Genomic DNA, 21,777 nt, shown 5'->3' on the forward strand with positions numbered 1-21,777 from the left:
ATCATGTAAGATAAGTTAGATCTTGGTGGCTATTTCATCAAATATACTACTCAGTACGCGTATTTCGGATACCTGCACTGTCATGGCTTAGTCTAGCGAGTGATTGAGGTCACACCGCGAGGTTGTGTGAAAAGCCGATGTGAGTAGGTATGAACTAGACCCAGTGTCTGTTTGCTCGTGACAAGTATGGTCATGATGAAATAAAAGGTTGAGAATGAATTCCATAGACACAAATCGCGAAACTACAGGCGATCAAAGGCCAGATCCACACGAAAATGCCAAGATGATCAAAATCTCTGACTGGGTAAAGTCACGAAAAATTAAATCATACGAATCTTGTAGTCATTTGGCAAGTAATGCAAATTGCACCTGCACAAATGTGAATGTATAAATAATTACTGAACTTTTTGGAAAACCAATCAAGTCTCAGAGGAGTTGAAGTTGAAAAGGCAATTTAGTCAAGCAGGCTCATCACTTCGATGTTTATGATACATATATAGTCAATTGCATTTTACTTCCTCCTGGATGGATCATAACTCGTAAATTTCCATCCTTTGTTTCAAGTCATTACAAAAATTGATACGATCGAAAAAAACAATTCTTTATAAATTCATCTCTTGCCACACGATCATCTGGCTGTGTGTATTCACAAATGATTGACTGAAACCTGGATGATGATCAAAACCTTGCTGCAATAAATAAACACAACTGTTTCATCATTATACAAACGAAATTTCCTTGATGGTCAGCCTTGAAAACAAGTTTACTCATACTATGTTAGTTATGAACTGAGTGCTCAAGAAGTCCTAAGCAAAGAAGACCCCCATTCTCAAAAGACCTGCTTATAAGTGAACACATCATATTTAATCAAATTTTTGCTTCATGATATGAAATTAGAAATCACAATAGTCGGTGTTGAGAAGTATAGAATATTTTCCAGGAAAGATCAAAAGACACAAACCTGAGTAATTCTGAACTGGACATCTGATTCTGGCGAGTCAAATTGTCCAGTTGTATAAACCAAATTATACACCATCTTTGATACATTTATTTTTCTGGTTTACATATTGGCCTCATCCATCGTTCCGACCGTAAGCTTGGTGAACTGATTATCTGGAACACTGCGAGCTTTTATATAATACCAGTGTGCCCAAGTCACATCGAGAACACTCTAGATACCGTTGATCGAAGGATCTTGATTGATCGGAATTAACTTTTTTCACGGAAGGAATTTATTCTTTCAAGGGGCAATCGTGACATTACTCAGCGGAGTGCTAATATGCCTTTTTCTCACCAAGCTACACCTGCCTTGGATGAATGAGCCGTGAGACGTGTGATAAAATCGCTGCGTTCGTTCCGACTGTTTGATGAGCAATTATGTATCTGCGTCTCATGTTGTAAAGGATCCAGCTCATAGCCTACAAAAGTATTGTGTCAGTGTGTGTGTGTGGCCATGCAAGGCTCGGCAGACCCCGTTGAGATCAGAGTGATTTGATGAAAAAGCATGTTCAAGTTTTCCCACAAAAGTTGAGCAATTTGAGGGTTGGAAGTCTCAGCAAGCTTTGTAAAACCGACAGCAATGTGATCTGGGTGGGACCATCAGCTGATCTGCCAAGCAATCCACTGATCTTTTTGTCCGTCTCATCAACAGTCGATGATGAGAAACTCTTTGAACGCTTCAGATCACGTACAAGCAGCTTGGAAAGATATCTTATTGCGACCGATGTAACAGTAAGACCAGGTCCAAGAGAATGATCCAGATCAAGTATTGAAATGTAATGTAAACTTTATCATTCCTGGATTCTTTACTTTGCCATTACTCGTCTGCGCCCCCTCATATGTGTACAATGTTCTCATTGAGCTACCACTTTGGACATACCAATCGCTATCTAATTTCCACTTGATCACTTTTTATTATACAAGTATGCCCTCATAGAGCTAATTGATCGAAATCACAATCATACATACATCTTTTGCAAGTCCTCGAATCGACTTTGATCTCTAATCCCTCGCCCACCTGATGTTAGGATCAACCTCATTTCTTTGGTACCATTCCATCTCCAACACCTTTCTCATCATCATCTCACTGTGGTATCATTCATTTTCGACCATTACTCCCTTGAAAGCTCCTTTGTACCATGGATCCAGATGTAACTTATTCAATCTCATCACCGTTTTGATCATCCTCTTGACGTCAATATCAACAAAATCTTCACCCTTGACAACACACATATGCAACGATTCTCAACCAGAAAGTCCTACTATCTCACAGGTAAGTCACTGTGGTTATATAGAATGACTAAAACAGCTTAGAATCATCTGTTGATTGATTGACTTCTTTGGGTCCTGGTTCATCTATCAGAATGCTGAGAAAACTCTAGTGATCAATGCTCCCCTTCGTAATGTTTGGGATGGGCGCATACAGGTTGGTCTTGATGAATGTATGTTTTCAGGAAAAAATAGGCTCTAGCATACTTATGCATACTGTCGTTTTCCTTTTTCGTGGCATTCAAAGTTGATATTGGATCAGGAAGCAAACGATGACCCAATTCATTCATCAATATCTACATTTGATGGAAAAAACACCGTTCAAGTCACCGAGACAACAAATGGATTTTCCCCACCAAGGTAATGATTTCCTTCATTGAAGAATGCTCGATAATGAATTAACTTATCAAGATATCCTTTCATGCGTTGAAATCCACCTTGTCTGCTTTAATCTCTTCAGCCTTTCCTCATCTAAGAACCCCAATGATCTCACCAAGAAATCAAATCCTAGTCTAGTCAAAAGAATGCCTATAGACTTAATGGCAGATAAAGGAAAACGATCAAGTATACCTCAAAAGCTTTTAAGGATTCCCAAGATCCTTGCTGGTTTAGATTACGATTCATTACCAGTAGTTAAAATGAAATCTCAACTTGAAGAACACTTTAAACCGAGTGCATGGCTTAAAGTGGTCCAAAGGATCTTACGACAAATCACTTCGAAAGCCATTGCAAACGGAGTAGTAGGAAGTAATTGGGATTGTTTTACATTTCAATCAACCAACAGTAATAGTACTGATCTAGATCCATCACACTTATCATCTGATCTAAAGTCAGCTTTTTGGGGTATCATGGTTAATGATGAAGGAGATGAGAGTACTGGAATCTTTAGACGAATTATTATGTGGGCACCTATTGGAACGGTTGTCAAAAGAGCTGAAGTTGATTTACATTCGAATTTTCCTGAGATCTTGATTGCATATGTTAATACTGATTCATCAGCTGGGATCACAAAACATACTGTTAATTCATTTGATACTAAAAGAAAACTTAGGAGTCCAGTAGATCAATATTTATCTTATGAATTCACGATTCATAGATCTACTGATCGAGCTGAACGAGAAGAACTCAAATCAGATCTGGTAAAGTCTTTCTTACATTCTCGCTTTACCATCATTTCTCTAGTCCATTGGTTTCTTTCTCTTTCTCTTTCGATTATACTGATTACCAAAACTTGATTCGATTGATTCTTTTTCCAGGTTTCTGAATCACCTGAAGATGATCAAAAACATGTTTTTTCAATGGCTTTTGAGTTTTGGATTTCTGTTATTCTTCATCATCATTTAAGTACAGCTACTCAAATCATCAGTATCGAACCAACTATCTTTAAAGAATTCAAATCAAATAGATTTACGGCTTCTTCTATAAATCTTTCTAATGGACTTGAAGGTATATTTATCTCAAAAGAAAAATCTTGATTCAAACCTTTTTCATTTTTTTTTGCTAACATTCTCTTGATGATTTGATTTTTTTGTTTTTCAAATCAGGTGATATCAAATCGATTTATTTATATTCTCTTCCAATACATGATCCTCTAATTTCTACCAGATGGAAAGAAGAAGAAAGATCATAAACTCAATAAATAACTGGCCTTGATCATGAGCTCAAAACTTCCAATATATACTCATGACCAAACTCCATGACAAAAAAGGTCTCCCCTGGTTGGAGCTATCAAGTAAACAGATCAAGCACTTAAATCAAAGTGAAATGTAAGTTAATCTCCTCTTGTAACAATAGATCCTTACTTCATGAGTTCAAAACTCACCTCTGTGATGTATGTACAGCCAAAAGCGTGTCACGTAGACCTAAAACCTTCAACATAAAGAACCTGATGTAAAGAGAGGATTGGAAATCTTGTGTTCTACATGACAAGACATCAAAAACCTTTCAACACATCTGGTATCCAAAAAAAAAACTTGAAACAAACTAAAAGGCATTGATGACCAATCCCAGTCCAGATCTTATCTTTTTTCCTATTCATATCTCTCAAAGATTTAATCCAAACCCTCAACCTTTCAGAAAAAATCTCACAGCTATGTTGATTAAAAATTCACCTATATCATTCCAATTAAAGTATCTATCTATTGATTTGTATCATCTTAATCTTCTTATGTAGAAACCTCTCAGAAAATGATCAAACAAAATCATATTCATAATGATATCAAATAATCACGGTTTTTTTTTCTTTGTTTGTTTTTAAAGATACAACTTATTATAGATTGATTGATTGTATAAACAAACAAATTCACTTTAACCAATCTAAAGCTTTTGTAAGGATTAAAAGGTTATAGCGGGGAAACCCAAAAAAACCATAAGGTTTAATGCGGGTTTTCCATGCGAGTTTTTCCATACGGATTTCATATTTGTGTACCCATATTAAGATATGGTATGATTGTATAAAACAAACAAATTCACTTTAACCAAACCCAAAAGCTTTTGTAAGTCTAGGATATAGGTAAAGCAAGTGAAGAACATCCTAAAAATCCAATCTACAAAAACCTATCAGAAATCTGGTATTCACTTCATCTTCCAATAAAGCTGATATATAGGCTGATCTCAATCAACTAAAACAAATTCAAATCCATCCACAAATCAAATCCAAACTTTTCAAAAAAACACTTCAAGAAATCAATTCATGTAGAAAAGAAAACCTGCAAAACATTAAGAGTTTTATCAAAGTCTGTACTGTTGTACACCCTGAAAAGGATATCATATAAATTCAATTTTTTATCTCAGTACATAGTAAAGAGTTCAATAAACCTTAAGTCTTGAGTATTAACCTATGTATGTAGTTTGATACGATATCATTAGTAAGATAATGATCTTGAGCAGTTACAGATACGATGATGACAATCTGAGTGGTAAAACAAGCAGTGAATGACATTTCTAAACAGAAAAGAATAATAAGATGAGATATATTGAATTTGGGTAATCAAGGAAGCTTGACTATAAGCCCTTCTAGCCTCTACAAACAAGCAAGGCTGAATGAGTGGGATGTAAACTGATTGACCTTTTTCAATTTTTGGGTATCAAAGACACTGTGATCAAACACAGCCACCACTCTTTGCAGCTAGCTAGTTCTTTTATGTAGCTTACCTTTATCATACCATATCATACATTGTACTTAAGAAAACCAAGTCAAGCTCCAGAGTCTGACGCATACACACCACAATCAATAACCTTCTTCATTTCCTCTCTTTCTTTCTCTTTCTCTCTTTCTTTCTCTTTCTCTCTTTCTTTCTCTTTCTCTCTTTCTTTCTCTTTCTCTCTTTCTTTCTCTTTCTCTCTTTCTTTCTCTTTCTCTCATCAATTCAATCATTTATTTTCAAGGTGGTAAACACTCACACAAATCAATATTATTTTAAACAAACCAAACAAAAACCAAAACAAAAATTAAATACTTTCTATAAAGTAAATCATACAAATAGTTTTCATCTCAATCTGTCATTCCCAATATATTTCTTTCAGAAAACCAAACAAAACAAATATATATATCTATTTGAAGATCGTACTGTGAAAACCCAATTTAAAAGAAACCCAGAAAAAGAAATATCCAAAGAAATATCCGAAAAAAAAAAACGTCTAGTGTATGATACACAAAAACGAAAAATCATAAATCATAAAAATCCCTTTTCATAATTACGAAAAAAAAAGTCTACTTATTCAACAGAATCCTTTTTTTGAAAAAAACAAAAAACTCATTCACAAAACCGAAAAATAACGAAAAAAAAAAGATCCAAGAAGAAAGTATTCTTGTACAATCACACCTTCAAAAAACCCCCACAAAACCCACTTCCCATCCAAAAAGAAAACCAATTGATTTTTTTTGATGGGAGGGGGAGATGATTTCATAAAGGAATAGATTGAGTAGACATCGTTCTACATATCTTTTCACCCGTAATCAAACTAACACCTAATAATTCAGTTTGAATCTTCAAACCTTTAGAATCCAACTTAGTCAAAACGATTCGAGTAGGATTCTTCAATTCTTCACTTTCATATTCTTCCACCTTTGGTCTAGTGGTCAAATAATTCGTATTATACCTTGGATCTTTAACAAAATGAGTTCTTAAAAACACTCTTCTTCTAGGAATCACCGTACTAGGATTTAAAGGTTTCAAGGAATGATGAATCGAATGGTTTGAATGAGAGATGGATTGGGATCTTGAAATTGATTGGGGATGTGGAATCGGTTTGGGATCTGAGATCGATTGGGATCTAGAGTGTTGTTGAAGTGGTGAATGAGAATCAGAGTTTGAGTGACTCAGACAAGATGGTTGAGAAGATGAGCATAGTGAATCAGAGCTTGTTTGAGAAGATGAAGGTCGAGATGATGGATCAGAGATTGAAAGAGTAGGTGGAGAATGAATCGGCTTGAGATCTTCAGTCACTTCTTCTTGATCCTTCAACTCAAGTTGTTCGATATTGATAATAGGTAGATGAACAGCTTGAGGAATGGTAGAAGTGGTTGATTGAGATGATAAAGCAGATGAATCATCCGTCAAGACCCATTGAGCCACTTGATTTAAATCCGACATGGTAAAGTTTAAATCAAAATCCAGACAATAAAGTAAAGATCTTTCTAATGAAGCTAATTCAGGGATAGGTACCCCGCCGACTTTAGAAGCTCTGGAAGCCGATAGATAGTGATCCGAGATAAACTTGTTTGCGACCATGAGAGTAGAGAGTAAGAGCCGATGAATGGTCGAGAGATCATAAGGAATGATAGGTAAATCATGTGTAGATTTATGAGAGATGGAATGAATGAGATTGATGGATAAGGTAGTTGAACGATTCAAATAGAGTAATGCTAGTAAGATTGAATCGATTGAGATTGGAGCGAGAGTGATGAGACTAAGTTGAAAGAAAAAGAAGCCATCAGAATGAGAGAGATGATGGTTGAGAATGAAAGAAGGAGAGAGAGACAGACCGAGTTAGATAAGCATGAATGGTAAGAGTAGGTAGAGATTGAGCTTGAAATTTAGATAGATGAGATGAATGAGAAGAAGAGAAGTAAGTTGAAGTGGATGATGGATGAATCGAGTTGAGTTGATGAATGAGTTGATTAGATATTTTGGAAATGATAGAGTCGATTGGAGTTTTACAAAATCGAGATAAATCATCATATCGATCTGAACTGATTGAAGTCATTTTGATTGGTTGGATTGATGTTGATGTGTTTTTGTAAGATAATCGAATCGTTGGATTGAAGGTGAACCTGATCCTGAGAGTGAAGCTGAGTGAAGTGTTTATAAAGTTTTGAGTGGGTTCGGAATTGAAATTAAGATTACCAGGCTGCTGTACCTTAAGATATTAAACCAGCTCGGATTTTAATATTAAAAATACCCCTGATACACACCACACCACTGCCCTGATCCTGATTCTCATCCTCGAACCTGATTCAATTTTACAATTCATTGAACCTTTACCCTTTCCCCTCATTCAGAAGATGATTCTCAACAACAAATACTTACTCAAACCATTTCACCCTATCGAAACCGGGTTCAAATCAAAATCATCTTCCATCTCATTCATTCAGTTCTGTTCCGTTGTCATGCAAACTGTAAATCAACTCTCCTCTCATCGATCCTAACTGCCAAATCGGTACCTCTTTTTCATCATCTCAATTCATGATCATCTCACGGATAAAATTCTTGACTTTTTCATCTTGACTGCTTTATATGCACTAGTATTGGTTCCTATGTATGCACTCTTACACTTGTCTTCCCAACGCACTGAAAAACATGCTTCATCTTATTGATCCTATCACACCCATCTGCAAGGAATTCATTAAATATGTATAGCTCAAAATCTATTTTTTTAATCTAAATCGTTAATCATCCTTTACAAACTTATTCTGAAAATTGGAATTAATGATCAAAAGTGTAAAAAAAATTAATTCCATCAAAGAGATTCTAAAGAGTGTATTGATGGCTTCTGAGGAAGGCTTCATGACTGTTTCACAAGCAAAATCAAAACCTTTGATGATGTTTTATTTAATTAATGAGATTGTTTCTTATGAAACTCTTTCATTCACTTTTCATGCTGATCATCATTTCCTCCTAAAATCAAGTATCTGAATGACATCTTATGAGCAATGTGAAATTGATCATATACATCTAGTTTACCACTGGAACTTCAAGTATCACAAAGCTGACTTCAGAAAACCCATTCAGATTTGTAAATAAACCCACCAAAACCTGTTGCCCACAACCTAATGTACCCATGATCCTTATGAAGCATGTGACCTATCAGCTTGTGTACTACATATAATCGTTCAATAATTTAAAAGGATCATTAAGGGCCCGTTTGGTTGCCGGAGATTATCGTGTACTACAGTAAAAGTACACTGCATTAAGTGACCTGAAAATGCAGTAAAAGTTGCAACTCACAAATAATCACGAGATGAGAGGTAATGAGAGGTTTCCAGGGATAATCGTTTGGTATTTCAATGCCAAAGTGATTCCAATTCGGACATTGGTTGGTAAACAACCATGTCCGACTATCTATCACCAACTGCATCCATCGATAGCTTGGATTTGTTTCTCACGACTCGAAGTGAAGATTTATTCAAGTCAGACGGTAATGAAGACGCTCTCCGAGAGCAAATTGAGAACAATATCATCTTAGCCCAAGAACTCCTGGCTGCTGAGCTGGCTCCAAGCATCCCCTGCCGTACGTCTCGACTCCGAGGTCACCAGTACGCTCAAGAGGTGTTCGACGGAAGTCCCGTTTGATTCCTTGAGGTCTGTCGCATGGACAAGACCACCTTCCTTGCCCTCATGGAGGTGTTGGATGAACACCTCACGTCTTCGATTCACATCGATACTCAGGAGCAAGTCATGATGTTCCTTTACACTATAGGAAATCATGCTTCAAATCGAATGACTTCTGAACGATTTCAACACTCGAAGGAAACCACGAGCCGATACTTTCACATCGTTGCAAATGCACTTGAGCAAGTTTCGGATAGATTCATAAGACAACCTGGTCCCCAAACGCCTTGTCCACCTGAAATTGTGTTGGATTCCAAGCGATATCCTTGGTTTAAAGATTGTATAGGTGCCATCAATGGCACCCACATCGGAGCTGTAGTTCGGAACAGCGAACGTGAGCTTTACCGGAATCGAAAAGGGTTTTTGAGCCAGAACATCCTGGCTGGGTGTTCATTCAACTTAATGTTCACCTTTGTTCTGGCTGGATTCAAAGGTTCTGCTGCCGATGCCAGAGTATTGGAGGTGGCTCGGCAGCAGGGTAGGTTTGTGGTCCCAGCAGGTACGTCATTTACCTCCTTTCGTATATTCCAATACTGACTATTCTCCCTTCTGATAGGTCGTTTCTACCTTGCCAATGCTGGGTATGCAAACGAACCTGGTTTCTTAACTCCTTATCGAGGAGTAAGATATCATCTACAAGAATGGGCCCAAGGTAATGCTGGGCCCAGAGACTATAAAGAACTGTTTAACTTAAGGCATTCAAGTTTAAGAAATGCGATTGAACGCATCTTTGGGGTAATCAAGAAGAGATTCGAGATGCTTTCTAATATGCACTCGTTCTCAATTGAATTGCAATCTACATTAGTCATAGCAATGTGTGTTTTACATAATATAATAGTTAAGAAAGGAGGCGCCGATTTCTTTATGGACGATGAAGACCAGGCTCAGGAATGGCCCAATCAACAAGTGGATGCTTATCAAGTAGCATCCGCTGGTCTTCGAACTCAGGCGGCCGATGATAGAGATCAGATGGCCATGGATATGTGGGCTGCTTACATTGCTCACCCTCGCTATTGAGGCTAGAATCTTCAAATCAAAAACACAACATTCATGTATTTCATTCTCAAACCAATAAGCAGACTACAAACATATCTATTTCACTCGGACAACACTTGGACAAAGATAACATTCATGTATTTCATTCTCAAACCAATAAGCAGACTAGAAACATATCTATTTCACTCGGACAAACTTTTTAAACCAGGACAGGACAGTTTGTAGATTACAACCTTGTATCATGTAAAACAATAGCATTTTATAAAATAAAACCAAAGTATAATATAATATCTGATCATAATGTAATTTAAGATATAAATTTGAATTTGATGTTAAGCAGCTTGACCACCATCTTGGACATTGGGTACAATTCTATACCCAAGGCTCAACGCGAGCCAACTCCATCTCAACTCGGGATCGGAATTAATGAAAGTTCGACACTTGTCCTCCTGTTCAAACAGGAGGATTGCTTCAGTTGCAGCTGCGGTGTCGTCAAAGTGCTCTCGCCAGGACTTGTTGAAGATCTCCAGGGCCTTGTATTGAGAAGGGACAGCTGTGAATTTGAAGGTAAGAGATTCTTGATCCAATCGAGCGGCAGTAACTAGGATCTGTTCCTTCGCAGCATCGTGAGCAGCGATGGCTTCAGCTTTCAATTTCTCGCGTTCAATCGCTTGAGTAGCCTGGGTCTTGAGTAGATCAGCTGAATTGTCCAAAGAAGCGGCGAGTTTGGCTTTTGTGTTTGGTCTGACACGGGGAGCTGGCTTCTTGCTGAAAGATCGAGCTTTGGGAGTCGGAGTTGCCGCAGTTTGAGTGATACCGTCATCGTCAGAGTCGTCGTTAGCATCCGGGTCCAATGCAATTTCATGAGGTAAGAGAGAAGCTTCTCGAGCTGAGATTAATTAATCAGATGTGGTTAGCATTGTGTTTAATCAAAAGAGAAAAGAAACAATAAAAGAAGAGGGTAAAGAGCTTACCTCAAGCTCTACTTTGACGTTTCAATGGTGGAGGAAGCTTGAAAACATCCGATTTGTCATCGGAACCATGGTCCGATACATTCTTTTCACTAGGCGATGGTGATTTGTCTCGAGAGTCATCCTTTTGACTAGCTGGTTGGTTTTCTCGAGAGTCATCCTTTTGACTAGCTGGTTGGTTTTGATTGGTTGGAATCGTCTGGGTCCCAACAATTCCTTCAGCTGAAGCGTTGGTGTTACCGCATAACTCGTGCATGAGGTCATAAAGAGGGAAAGGTTTCTTCTTGTATACACTAGCGCCATGGTGAGTCTAAAGCAATCAAACAAATATCAATCATAGTCAGCATCAGATTTGACTACTCGTGATCAAGGAGATACTCACCAAGTTCCACTCCTTCCAGAACTGTGGGCTTGCCTCGATCATCTGAGTCGCCTCGTTCCATCCAGCGCCTGAAGCTCCTCGCAAGTCGTGTACAATGGCATATGCTTTCTTCAACTGTGTATCATAATGGGAAGTAGTTAGCGAGATGAACTGAAATACAAAACAAGAATGGACTTACATTTTGAAAATTGTTCTTGAGTTGTCCCTTGGTAAGATCGGTTTTAAATTGAGCATTGTAATCCTTGGTCACCTCAGTCCAGGCCTCGCTTTTAAAACCCGATTCAGCCTTCTTGCCAGCTATCTTCTGCATTATCAAGCCATCAAGCACCACTCGAGACTTCGAGTTGGTCCAGTTCGGAGCCGTCAAACTGCTCGAAGCTTTATCAGCTTTATCGGCTTTGGTAGCTTTCGGCATTTCGCTCAAATAAGTTGGAAGAAGTTGGAAGAAGTTGGAAGAAGTTGGAATTGAAGTTGGAAACCAGAACCAAAGAAGCAGAACCGAAGAACAGGATTGGAGAAGTTGGTCGAAGAAGTTGGAAAGCAGAACCGAACCGAAGAACAGGATTGGAGAAGTTGGAATTGAAGTTGGAAAGCAGAACCGAAGAACAGGATTGGAGAAGTTGATCGAAGAAGTTGGAATTGAAGTATTCGATCAAAGAAGAACCAAAGAAGCACACGTTGGAATTGAAGTGAGAAGTTGGAAGAAGAAGAGGTTGGAAGAAGTCGGATCGAAGAACAGGATTGAAGAATTTGATCGAAGAATTTGAAAATTGTTATTGGGGGTGATCAAAAAAAGGGTGAAGGAACAGGAAAAGGAAAAAAAAAGACATGAAACGGGTTGGTGTTGAAGGGAAAAAAAGAAATGAAACGGGTTGGTGTTGAAGGGAAAAAGAGAAATGAAACGGGTTGGTGTTGAAGGGAAAGGGGAGGTATTGAGTGATGAGGAAAGAAAAAGTCGAAATATCGACAAGTCCCCGTCTCACGTACGGAATTATTCCGATTACAATCGGAAATAAACTCAAAAAAGAGTTTACGGAAATAACTCAGATTATGAGATTATCAACCGAATACTGTTGTATGATAATCTCTATATTTGGGTTACCAAACGGTGAGAATTTGGTTGCGTTTATTTGACTGTGGTATTCGCATAATCGCAGTAAAATAAACGCAACCAAACGGGCCCTAAAGACTTTAGACCATAATCAAAGAGTGATAGAAGTGATGATCTGTTACAGTCAATCTAGATTAGCTTGGCCAATCGAGAATTTTTATTTTTATTTTCAGACGTATACAGGCCAATACAGGCCATTTTATAAGCATACATAGCCTTCAACTGCGACACCACATTCAGTTGAATGGGCCCGTTTTGACGATTCAAGCTTCTGACTGATCAGCATCTATCAGCATCAATCCATTCCGTCCAAACCCATCCTTAAATCACTTGAATCCTCTTTACCTCGTCACTAACTATCCTTTGAAAATTGTGCATATCATCTAGGCTTTCATCCCGCGATCCAACCACCCTTTCGATCTCGGCTGTAACAACTCGGCTTTGACTCAAGTAAGCTCTTTGAATATTGTTCTCATATTGCGATCGATCATCTGATCTTTGAATATCTTCCTTGTCTGTCCAATCGGTCCAATGTCCTGGTCCATTCATCAGATATCTCCAAGCTCATCGACTCAATTCCCTATCTTATTACCAATTCAGGGTGTGTATTTTCTTTGACTTAAGTCCTGTTCACCGACTAAACCCCCGCTAATTGAAATGTTACATTTCTTTGGACTCCCTTCTGCCTGTCAACTCAAGCCCTGGTCTTTGGTTTAGACACTCTAGAGTAATTTGGGGATCCAGCAATCTAATAGATCCAATCCAGCGGCGAGGATCGATCTTGTTTTATTGCAAATCATCAGTAAGAGGCTACTTACCCAGTCTGTGGATCTCATTATATTGTTTTTTCTTGCTATCCGATTTCGCTGTGCTTCTCGAGAAAAAATCAGTGTCTTATCTGTATATAGGAATTTTGTACCTGTCATCCCAATGCTCAATCAATTCAATAACATGAACTGTTTACTGTCATCATCCTCAGGTCTAGTTGATATAATTTCTGGGCTTTTTCTGTCGCCTATGAGTTCATTAGGCCCACAGTCTCAGAATGCACAAACCTCTTGCAAATGCTTAAAGACTTGCACTGTACTTTCTTACTTTGCGGTCATGAAGAACTGTCTTATTTCCTTTTCAGTAGGACCTGAGATCATACTTGGTGGTTGCTGGCTTCCTTGCATACTCCAGTGTGGAGTACACGATCTATGACTTGATCTAAGAACTGTTGGCACTCTGCCTATCTGTGACCATGATCATTGCACACGATCTCCTCACTTTCTGGCATGGTATCAATGGATTTGGAAAGCGATTGAAGCACCACATGAAGAGACTGTATCCCAATGGCAAGCTGAGGCTAGATGAGATACAAGCAGAATGAACATTGAGACAATGGATTTGATCTGATGTGACAGATTCAAAGCTAAGGAAGATAAATAAGAAGGGAACGATTGAGTTAGTCAACAAATGGCCAGAGCTTAACAGTTGAATTTACGAGTTGGATCTGGAGCCTAAAGAAGGGATTCAAAAGTGAGAACACGGGCTAAAGACAGCCCTTCACTTGCATCAAAGCCAAGATTTCAAAACCGATAGACTCAAATAGACATAGAGGGTTGAATCGAAGACGCAGAGGGCCAAATCGAAGCTTAGAGGTCTGAATTGAAGTAAAGAGATTGAATTCAAAGCCTAGAAGACAAGGTCAAGCTCACACTAGAGGTCCTTGGCTGAAATGGAATATGGGATCGATGCGTGTAGGATGAAAGTACGGTGCTGAAGGTTCATAATAGTGAAGCGCTGTTGACTGTGGTCAGCAGTGGTTGGTCTGACTCATGACCAGACAAACATAAGCACATGAATCATATGTTTATGCTTATAGATTTACCTGTATTGCTGTAAAAAATAAATAAATAAAATCTGCTCGGACAAGCTAATCTAGATTGACTGTAGATATCTTTATCATATTGTTTATTTTGAAGTCATACATCTCTTTGGAATTAATCAGTGATTGGATTTCAGAGAAAGTCTTGATGATTTCTTGGTTCAAGTGTATTTTTCTAGCTTGAAGTTGAACCATTAAAATCATATAATCTAAATACACACCACTTTAACCTTGAATTCAAGCTGAGTATCTTATAATGTTAGAATAGCTATTAGAGATGAAGATAATCAAAAACTTGATAGAGATCTGTTCCTTTCCACAAGTATTCAGTGGCCCCCTAGTGGTAAAGGTCATCCTCAAGAAACCCACACTTCAAGATTCCAAAAGATTCAAGGTCACAGTTCCAATTCACGACACCTTTCTGTGTGATGGCAAAAGATCTATTAAAGAAAGTTAAATGATTGTTTTACCTATCCAAGTAAATTGATTTCTTATCAAGTTGAATCACCTCAAGTCAAAGTAGACTTTGTTGAATGATTGCTTGTTAAATTTCTGAGCACTGAGATCCATAGTCTTTAATGACTTAGCACCTTGAAAGAAATCCATTCATGTATTCAGAGGAAGCTATAACTGGCCTTACAATCCAATTCATGTGACTGCAAAATCTCATGGGCTTGGAGTAGGCTCATCTTTGGGAAAATTCATTGGTCAAGATGATTATCATAAGTGATCTCATTGGGAGATCTGATAAAGAATGATGTGAATTTGATGGTCACAGGACTGAAGTACACCATCCTCTGGCTGACGTACGTACCTTGAACAGAAAAAATACTTGGTTGATCTCCTCCTTTTATTTCCTCCAACAAGAATTATAGACTGAAGGTAGGCATCCACCACAGTGCATTTCTATATTATTTATAAGTTCTGTTCAATACCAATTGATGCACCAGTTGAAGCCCCTGAAAAACAAGTGACGGACTGGTTTCAGCGCGCAAGTTTACAGGAAATGGTAACACCATAACAATTCTAATAGGTAATTGATTCCTTAAATCTACTCGAGAAAAAAAAATGAAAACTCGTTGAAAATAGCGTTTAGAGAAATTTGGAATCTTTGAACGGTCTCTATGTTACTCTATCAACACTTTTATCAATCATCAGCTATTGCAATCAAAACCTAGATGAGCTGATTGAATCTAAATCACAAAGACTGATGAATTGATGAAGAAAGGATGGGTGAGGACTGACCACATGTGTTCAAGTGTCTATAACCCTCCATGGATTCCCTCCCTAGAAGATCAAAAATATTATCATCTCATTAATAAGGATCAATCTGACCAAAACTGACTTAACGGTAGAAAAGAATACGGACTACCTTTTAATAATTTAAAATAAAAGCTCTTCAAACCCATCAAATTGGCTTAGCTGTCCAAATCGAACATCCATCAGTGACCATTCCTCCTTGTTTATCTTCTTCACCAATATTACATTCATCTGTTGGTCTAGTTAAATATCTTCCACAACTATCATCAACTGAAAACCTACAACGATTTACAGACTTGGTTTCTAAGATCAGATGAGTGGCTTCTTTTGGATTGATGGGGTTTGGGATGATCGTATAGATTTCTTTCATCCCCAGATGAGCTTGAGTTCCTCCGAATTCTTCACCCATGATTTCTAGACAAAACGATTGAATAAATTCTATGATCCTTTCTCGTTTCATTATCAGAGGTGATTGATGATTACATGTGATGGTTTCTTCTCCAGGTACTGTACTAGTAGTGGTGAGTAAATTTCGATTCGGAAGCCGAGATGCTGGACTGGTTTGGATGAAGAAGCAAGTGAATACAAGTAACAAGCTGACTCTCAAATGCATCTCGTCGTGAGCTCGATTTGCGAACAGAGAAGGCAAAGTCAATATTCCGCCAGACCTACTCAATCAATATATATATATAGCCATCAGATGGGAAAAACTGAATTCACAGCACTTTCATCAAATCACTTGTAGTGCATCAAGAAGTATGGACATTTGTTTTGAATCCTGGTAAATCTTGAGGCGAGAGATGAAGCGAGTTCCATCTTAAAGGGCCTTTGAGAATCAATCTTCTTGTTAAATTCAATAAAACAGGGTCACCGGAAAACCAACAAAACTCAACTGAAGCTCAATGTAAGCGATTGTTGATTTCACTCAGATTGATATTTGGTGCTCTTCAACTGATATATTGCCTTACGAGCCTGTACTTGAGAGTAATTTCGAAAATCTTTATCTTCAACTTTCAAAGACTGGTGGAGCAGGATGTTGGATTCCCGTGGCGATCTTCAGGACATACGGCAAGTTATCAACTAAAGCCAAAGTATTTATGCTTTAGCACCATTACCCAGCTTGACATCACGCTGGGCGATCAAATCATAAGCACCGAAACACAGGAGGCATGAGTGGTAGAAAACTTCACTTGCCTCACAACGAGGCTTGCGGTGTGTTGAGACAGGCTGAGACTGATATATCTGAGGGCTCGAAATATCTACATTCCAGCATCTGCGAAACTACGCTGTAAAGTGAAGCACGCGCTCAGAGATAATTGTCAATCTTTCATGGATGGATGAAGCGGATTATGTACGCATATCTTTCCTCGCTGGGTCTCACTACTCGAGATGTTTATCAATACACTTTCTCAACAAACCGCCCCTGAACAATGAGGATATCTACCCGCGCGAGCTCAGCAGTGACGATTCGGGTAGATCGAGTTGATGTTCTTTGACCTGAAGTGTCAGGTCTCGGAAGTACATCATCTAGCACCAACTTGTTTAGTGTTGAATGCGCAACTGAGGCGCAAATCACATGCAGGAATGCAGGAAGATGGTTAGACAGGCAGTAATTGCACGACTTGATGAACTCTCATCTTATGGGGTGCATATCAAGATGACAAGCACGTTTCCCGGCTTGTTCCTTTGAATGCACAACTTGAGTGTACATCACTTGCAGGAACACAGGAAGATGGACAAGCAGACAGTGACTGCACAAATCACTCGAAGCACTCTTACGTTATGATGTGCATTTTAGGATGACAAGCACGGTTTTGATTGACAATAGTACTGGACTTATAAATCATGTGCCAAGATCGATTTCAGCTTCATCATCATCATCTTCCTGTTCATCCTCATCCTCTGGTAGATCAAAAGCATTCTCCGGGACTTTGTAGAACCGAACAACAGGCTAATGGGAAGGATATGGGTCAGTACGAAGATCGATGATGACGGTAGGATTGAATAACTTACTTTGTTAGGATCCTTCATTAAGAGGTATTTACCATCGGGCGATTTGAGTGCCAAGTCAACAAACGTTCTTACAATCCCCCATCCGTTGGCAAGGTTGACATTGATCTGAGACGCAAAATCTTTGGGTTTGAACCATTGTTGGCCTAGTATGACATGTCTAGATGCGTCTCTCGGATTAGCTCGTGAGATGTAACTGAATCGAAGAAAACGTCAGTGAATTTATACAGCCACAGAGATCAAACTGCAATTCAAAAAAGTCCTCCTACCCCATCTTCATTTGATCAGCACCGGCCAAGATGCTTTGCACTGCCCATTTCGCGAGCTTGCAAGAGTTGTTCTTCATTTCAGTCGCAACAACCGCACCTCTTTGGCTGTCTAGTTTAGTTCTCCAGTTGGGTGCACCACCGCTTCCTTGACTGTTGGAATCAAACTCGTTCAATGTACGGATAGTGATGAAGTTGTCTTCTTCTTGGGTACCTTGCTCTTTGGCCGCGTTTGGATTGACTGAGGCATTTGAGCCACGTAAAACGGCATCCACTTCGGCTCGAATGATGATACTGAGGTCTTCTTCTTCATTCAAGCTGAGATCAAATTTCCGGTACCTTAGTCCAGCCGAAGCGCACGGTTCTGTTTCATCAGATCCATAGAAAGGGTTCGGGTTTTCGAATTGGTAGACTGTTTCAGGGTCTTCCTTTACCACCTGTAAGCCAAAGTTTTGGTTGATAAAGGTAGCTTCCAAGGAGAGAGCCGAAGGCGTGTTGAGGGAATCAGGCTTGTCCGATTCCAATGGAGGGTCAGCAGCGTTCTCGTTGACGCTAAGGAAATCTGTGCGAGACAAAGGCTTATGTCAACAAACGAGTCCCTCATTGATGTGCTTGTGTAAGCAAACGTACCGAATGGTCCACCTTCCCGCTTGTCCATAAATAATTTATCACCTTCCTTGATCATGACTATATCCCAAGGGTAAACCGATCTGGTTGCACACATCAATAAACTCAAGACTGAATCGGTAGTGAAAACTCTAGCTTTATTGCGAGCTGCCAAGTCTTGAATGACAGGATCTTCAGAAGCGGTAGGATGATAACGCGATCGATCCAAAATTTGGAGAGGTTGAGGATTTTTGGTATTGATTCGATCATACACACGATCGTATTCGTATAAGAATCCGTAGCTTGCACTGTGATCAAGGGTAGAATGAACTAAGTTAGTTTTCTTATGGCGAGTTGACTAGCTAGAGGAACTATACTCAACATATCTTGGACCTCATCGATATCTACTTCAAGACGTAATTTGGCCAATCGAGTGAATTCAATCTCCTCACGCACTTGCCACTCTGGTCCAACCACCACGGTACTCTCACGAGTTCTGGAATTCCTGTCATTCCAATCACCTTTCCACGTTCCACCGCCTCTTCCCCATTGACCACCCCTTCTGCCAACCCCACCTCGTGCACCACCTCGATCGTTCCGGTCTGACATGCCGCGGCCTCGACCCGAAGTACCTCGGAGGTTTCCACCCCTACCGCGACCTCCGCCTCTGCCTAATAATCCACCACCACCGCCACCACGACTAAAGCTCGCACCACCGCCCACAAGATTGAAACTTGCTTCATCTTCATCGTGAAAGTAAGCGAACGTTCCAGCCTGACCAGCACCATAGTTTTCTCGACCTTGGCCACGTTGCTGGGATCGAAAGTTTCCACGTGGATAGCCATTAGCACCAACGTTGGGCTGAGCCAGATCCGCATTCCAGTCCACCACACGTCCTAACTTGTCAGATTTTGAAAAAGGGGCATAGGGGATACTGATCGGTTTGAAAATGGAATGTTAGTGATATGCTCAAGAGATAAAGAGTTTCGGATCGAGATTACACTGAACTCTTTGAATTGTGCAGGTAGAGCCGTGGGCGATGGACCCCATGCGTCTGGATGATCATTGATTTGGGGTAATACGAATGCAGGTCGAGCTGCGTCTGCCTCTGATGGCATTTTTCCGCTTTCAAGATTGAGATCGATATGAATAGTTGTTAAAAGTGAAGTGAAGTTGATCTAAGAAATGTTATCGAGTTCCTTTTCTATATTTCGCTAGGAAGTTCCTCTGTTCGATTTTTTCACCACCTGTCTTGAACTAGGTTTCGTTTCAACCCCTCCGTTCTGTACAATACATCTCACCTGACGAACTTGTATAAGGCCATATGTCTCAGTAATATGGGTATAAACCGATAGCTTCCACGACAGCTCACTCAAAAAGTGATTCCATTTGCAAGCCTTGGCTTGAGAAACTGTTCACATGAAAGAGCATCATCTTACATGAAATCATCCCACCAAAGAGTCTTACTGAAACTCTTGCATCATCAAGAAAACCATTGATCTTGTGAATTTTCCGTACTTGAATTCTTTGGTCACTGGCAGAAAGAACAATCTCATCAAACATTGTCATCTAAATGTCTTGCATCAAGCAGCTAGTACTTATGATTCTCTATTTTCCTTTTTCCAAAAAAAACAGAAATAGGTCCAAGAGACAATTGACAAGTTTGTTTCTTTTGACTTTTCCAAAAATTTATTGATGAAACACATACACAATAGCGGTGTACAAACCTACGACCCAACTTGAAAACCCATGAGAAAAACCCATGAAAACCCAACTTCTTTTTGGGTTTTTTTCATGGGTTTTTTCTGATGGGTTGAAATTGGGTAAATCTGATCACCCGTTTGTTGAAAAAAAAATAGTTGAGTTCGATATGGACTCAACTACCCCTTCCTTGCCGACGCAAGATGTCCAAACTGTCCAAACCCTTCCCCAAAACAGTCCCACTTCCACACCAACTCCGTCTCTGTCGAACTCTGTTCAGAACCCTTCAAGTTCTTTTGGCGCAAACACAGCGGAATCCAGCCCTAATTCCACTTCAACCCCTTTCGTCATCCCAACTCTTTCACCAGCAGATTGGGCACGTCTTCAACAAGTCATCAACTCATCTGATCCACCAGCCAACCAGCCTACACCTTCCATTTCTATCATGGATCCTTCTGACCCACCTAAGAAGCCACGAGGTCGACCTCGAAAAACGCCAGCACCACCTTCTCAGAAGCCTCCCCGAAAATCAAAAGCCAAGCAAGTGTCTCCACCCCAGTCTGATACTCAGAACGATACGACACTAGATTCTCAAGATAATACTCAGAATGATCATGATGAAGACTCAGATGTCACCAAGCGTCGAAAATGCTGGTTCACCCCTGAAAGCAATGGTAAATCGGACATCGACCTCATTGCTGAATGGTGCAGTAATTTTGAGAACTACAACGAATGGCGAACACAACAGAAGAGTGTTGTTCGTGATCGAGTTGCTGCTTTCCTTGTTTCACAGGGGCATGCAGACAGAGGAGGGCGTGAGTGTGAAAAAGAGGTAAGTCTGCTGCCTTTATGTAGCTTTTTCGATCTGTCTTAACTTTTCATTTGGATATGTAGATTGGAACGCTTGTGCAGTGGTTCCACGACGCAAATAAACTCCGAACCGCGACAGGGGAAGGCAATCAAGATGCTGATGTCGAGTTCAACGTGTCAAAGGAGGAGCTCGCGGCATTCAAATGGAATAAGAGGAGAGTAAAGAAAGGCGAAGAAGAAGAAGGGGGAAGTCTTGAAGGTAAGTGTGTCTGTGAATCCTTGTTTCATTCAGACTGACCAAGTACCTTTGTACAATAGTCAGAATACTACGTAGATGCCCATGGTACGAGGAGCTGGAGCCTGTACTCCGAGATAGACCATCTGCTAGCCCTTTAGCCTCTAGAGACTCGATAGGCGACCAAGTAGAAGGTTCAACTTCGATGTTGAACAAAGACGAACAACTTCAAAGCCCTATCGAAGACACTTTGCCTGACACGTGGGAAGATACACCACCACGCCATCAGCTTGAAGACATTCTTCCAGCGTCCCAAGAATCTGCCCCATCCAGCCTTCCTCAAGCCTCTCAAACCACCAAACATTCTCGTCCGGTCACCCCTAGTAATCCACCTAGCAAGCGTATCCGAGGGAATACTAAAGATATTCCTTTCTCTATTGGCACCAAAGAGTCACCTA

General features: G+C 39.7%; 4 protein-coding genes across 4 annotated transcripts; 1 reads left to right on the forward strand and 3 right to left on the reverse strand.

The window, feature by feature from the left end:
- Positions 1-2,232: 2,232 nt before the first annotated feature.
- On the forward strand, positions 2,233-3,898 carry MELLADRAFT_89914 (uncharacterized protein; the record flags this gene model as incomplete). The annotated part of the gene is made up of 6 exons (XM_007412860.1): positions 2,233-2,272; positions 2,382-2,425; positions 2,516-2,628; positions 2,729-3,407; positions 3,525-3,714; positions 3,813-3,898. The coding sequence occupies 6 exons, from the start codon at positions 2,233-2,235 to the stop codon at positions 3,896-3,898; spliced, it is 1,152 nt and encodes a 383-aa protein (XP_007412922.1).
- A 2,275-nt stretch (positions 3,899-6,173) lies between these two features.
- On the reverse strand, positions 6,174-7,476 carry MELLADRAFT_89915 (uncharacterized protein; the record flags this gene model as incomplete). Its single annotated transcript, XM_007412877.1, has 2 exons — positions 6,174-7,179; positions 7,256-7,476. 2 exons carry the CDS (start codon positions 7,474-7,476, stop codon positions 6,174-6,176), a joined length of 1,227 nt encoding a protein of 408 aa, XP_007412939.1.
- An 8,363-nt stretch (positions 7,477-15,839) lies between these two features.
- Positions 15,840-16,304, reverse strand: MELLADRAFT_109031 (uncharacterized protein; the record flags this gene model as incomplete). Its single annotated transcript, XM_007412876.1, has 2 exons — positions 15,840-15,951; positions 15,988-16,304. 2 exons carry the CDS (start codon positions 16,302-16,304, stop codon positions 15,840-15,842), a joined length of 429 nt encoding a protein of 142 aa, XP_007412938.1.
- A 1,157-nt stretch (positions 16,305-17,461) lies between these two features.
- MELLADRAFT_117252 (uncharacterized protein) lies at positions 17,462-19,691 on the reverse strand (the record flags this gene model as incomplete). Its single annotated transcript, XM_007412875.1, has 6 exons — positions 17,462-17,642; positions 17,705-17,897; positions 17,971-18,529; positions 18,598-18,881; positions 18,905-19,507; positions 19,582-19,691. 6 exons carry the CDS (start codon positions 19,689-19,691, stop codon positions 17,535-17,537), a joined length of 1,857 nt encoding a protein of 618 aa, XP_007412937.1.
- Between the last annotated feature and the right edge of the window lie 2,086 nt (positions 19,692-21,777).

The sequence above is a fragment of the Melampsora larici-populina genome (genome assembly GCF_000204055.1).
Source record: "Melampsora larici-populina 98AG31 unplaced genomic scaffold MELLAscaffold_33, whole genome shotgun sequence".
Lineage (NCBI taxonomy): Eukaryota > Fungi > Basidiomycota > Pucciniomycetes > Pucciniales > Melampsoraceae > Melampsora > Melampsora laricis-populina.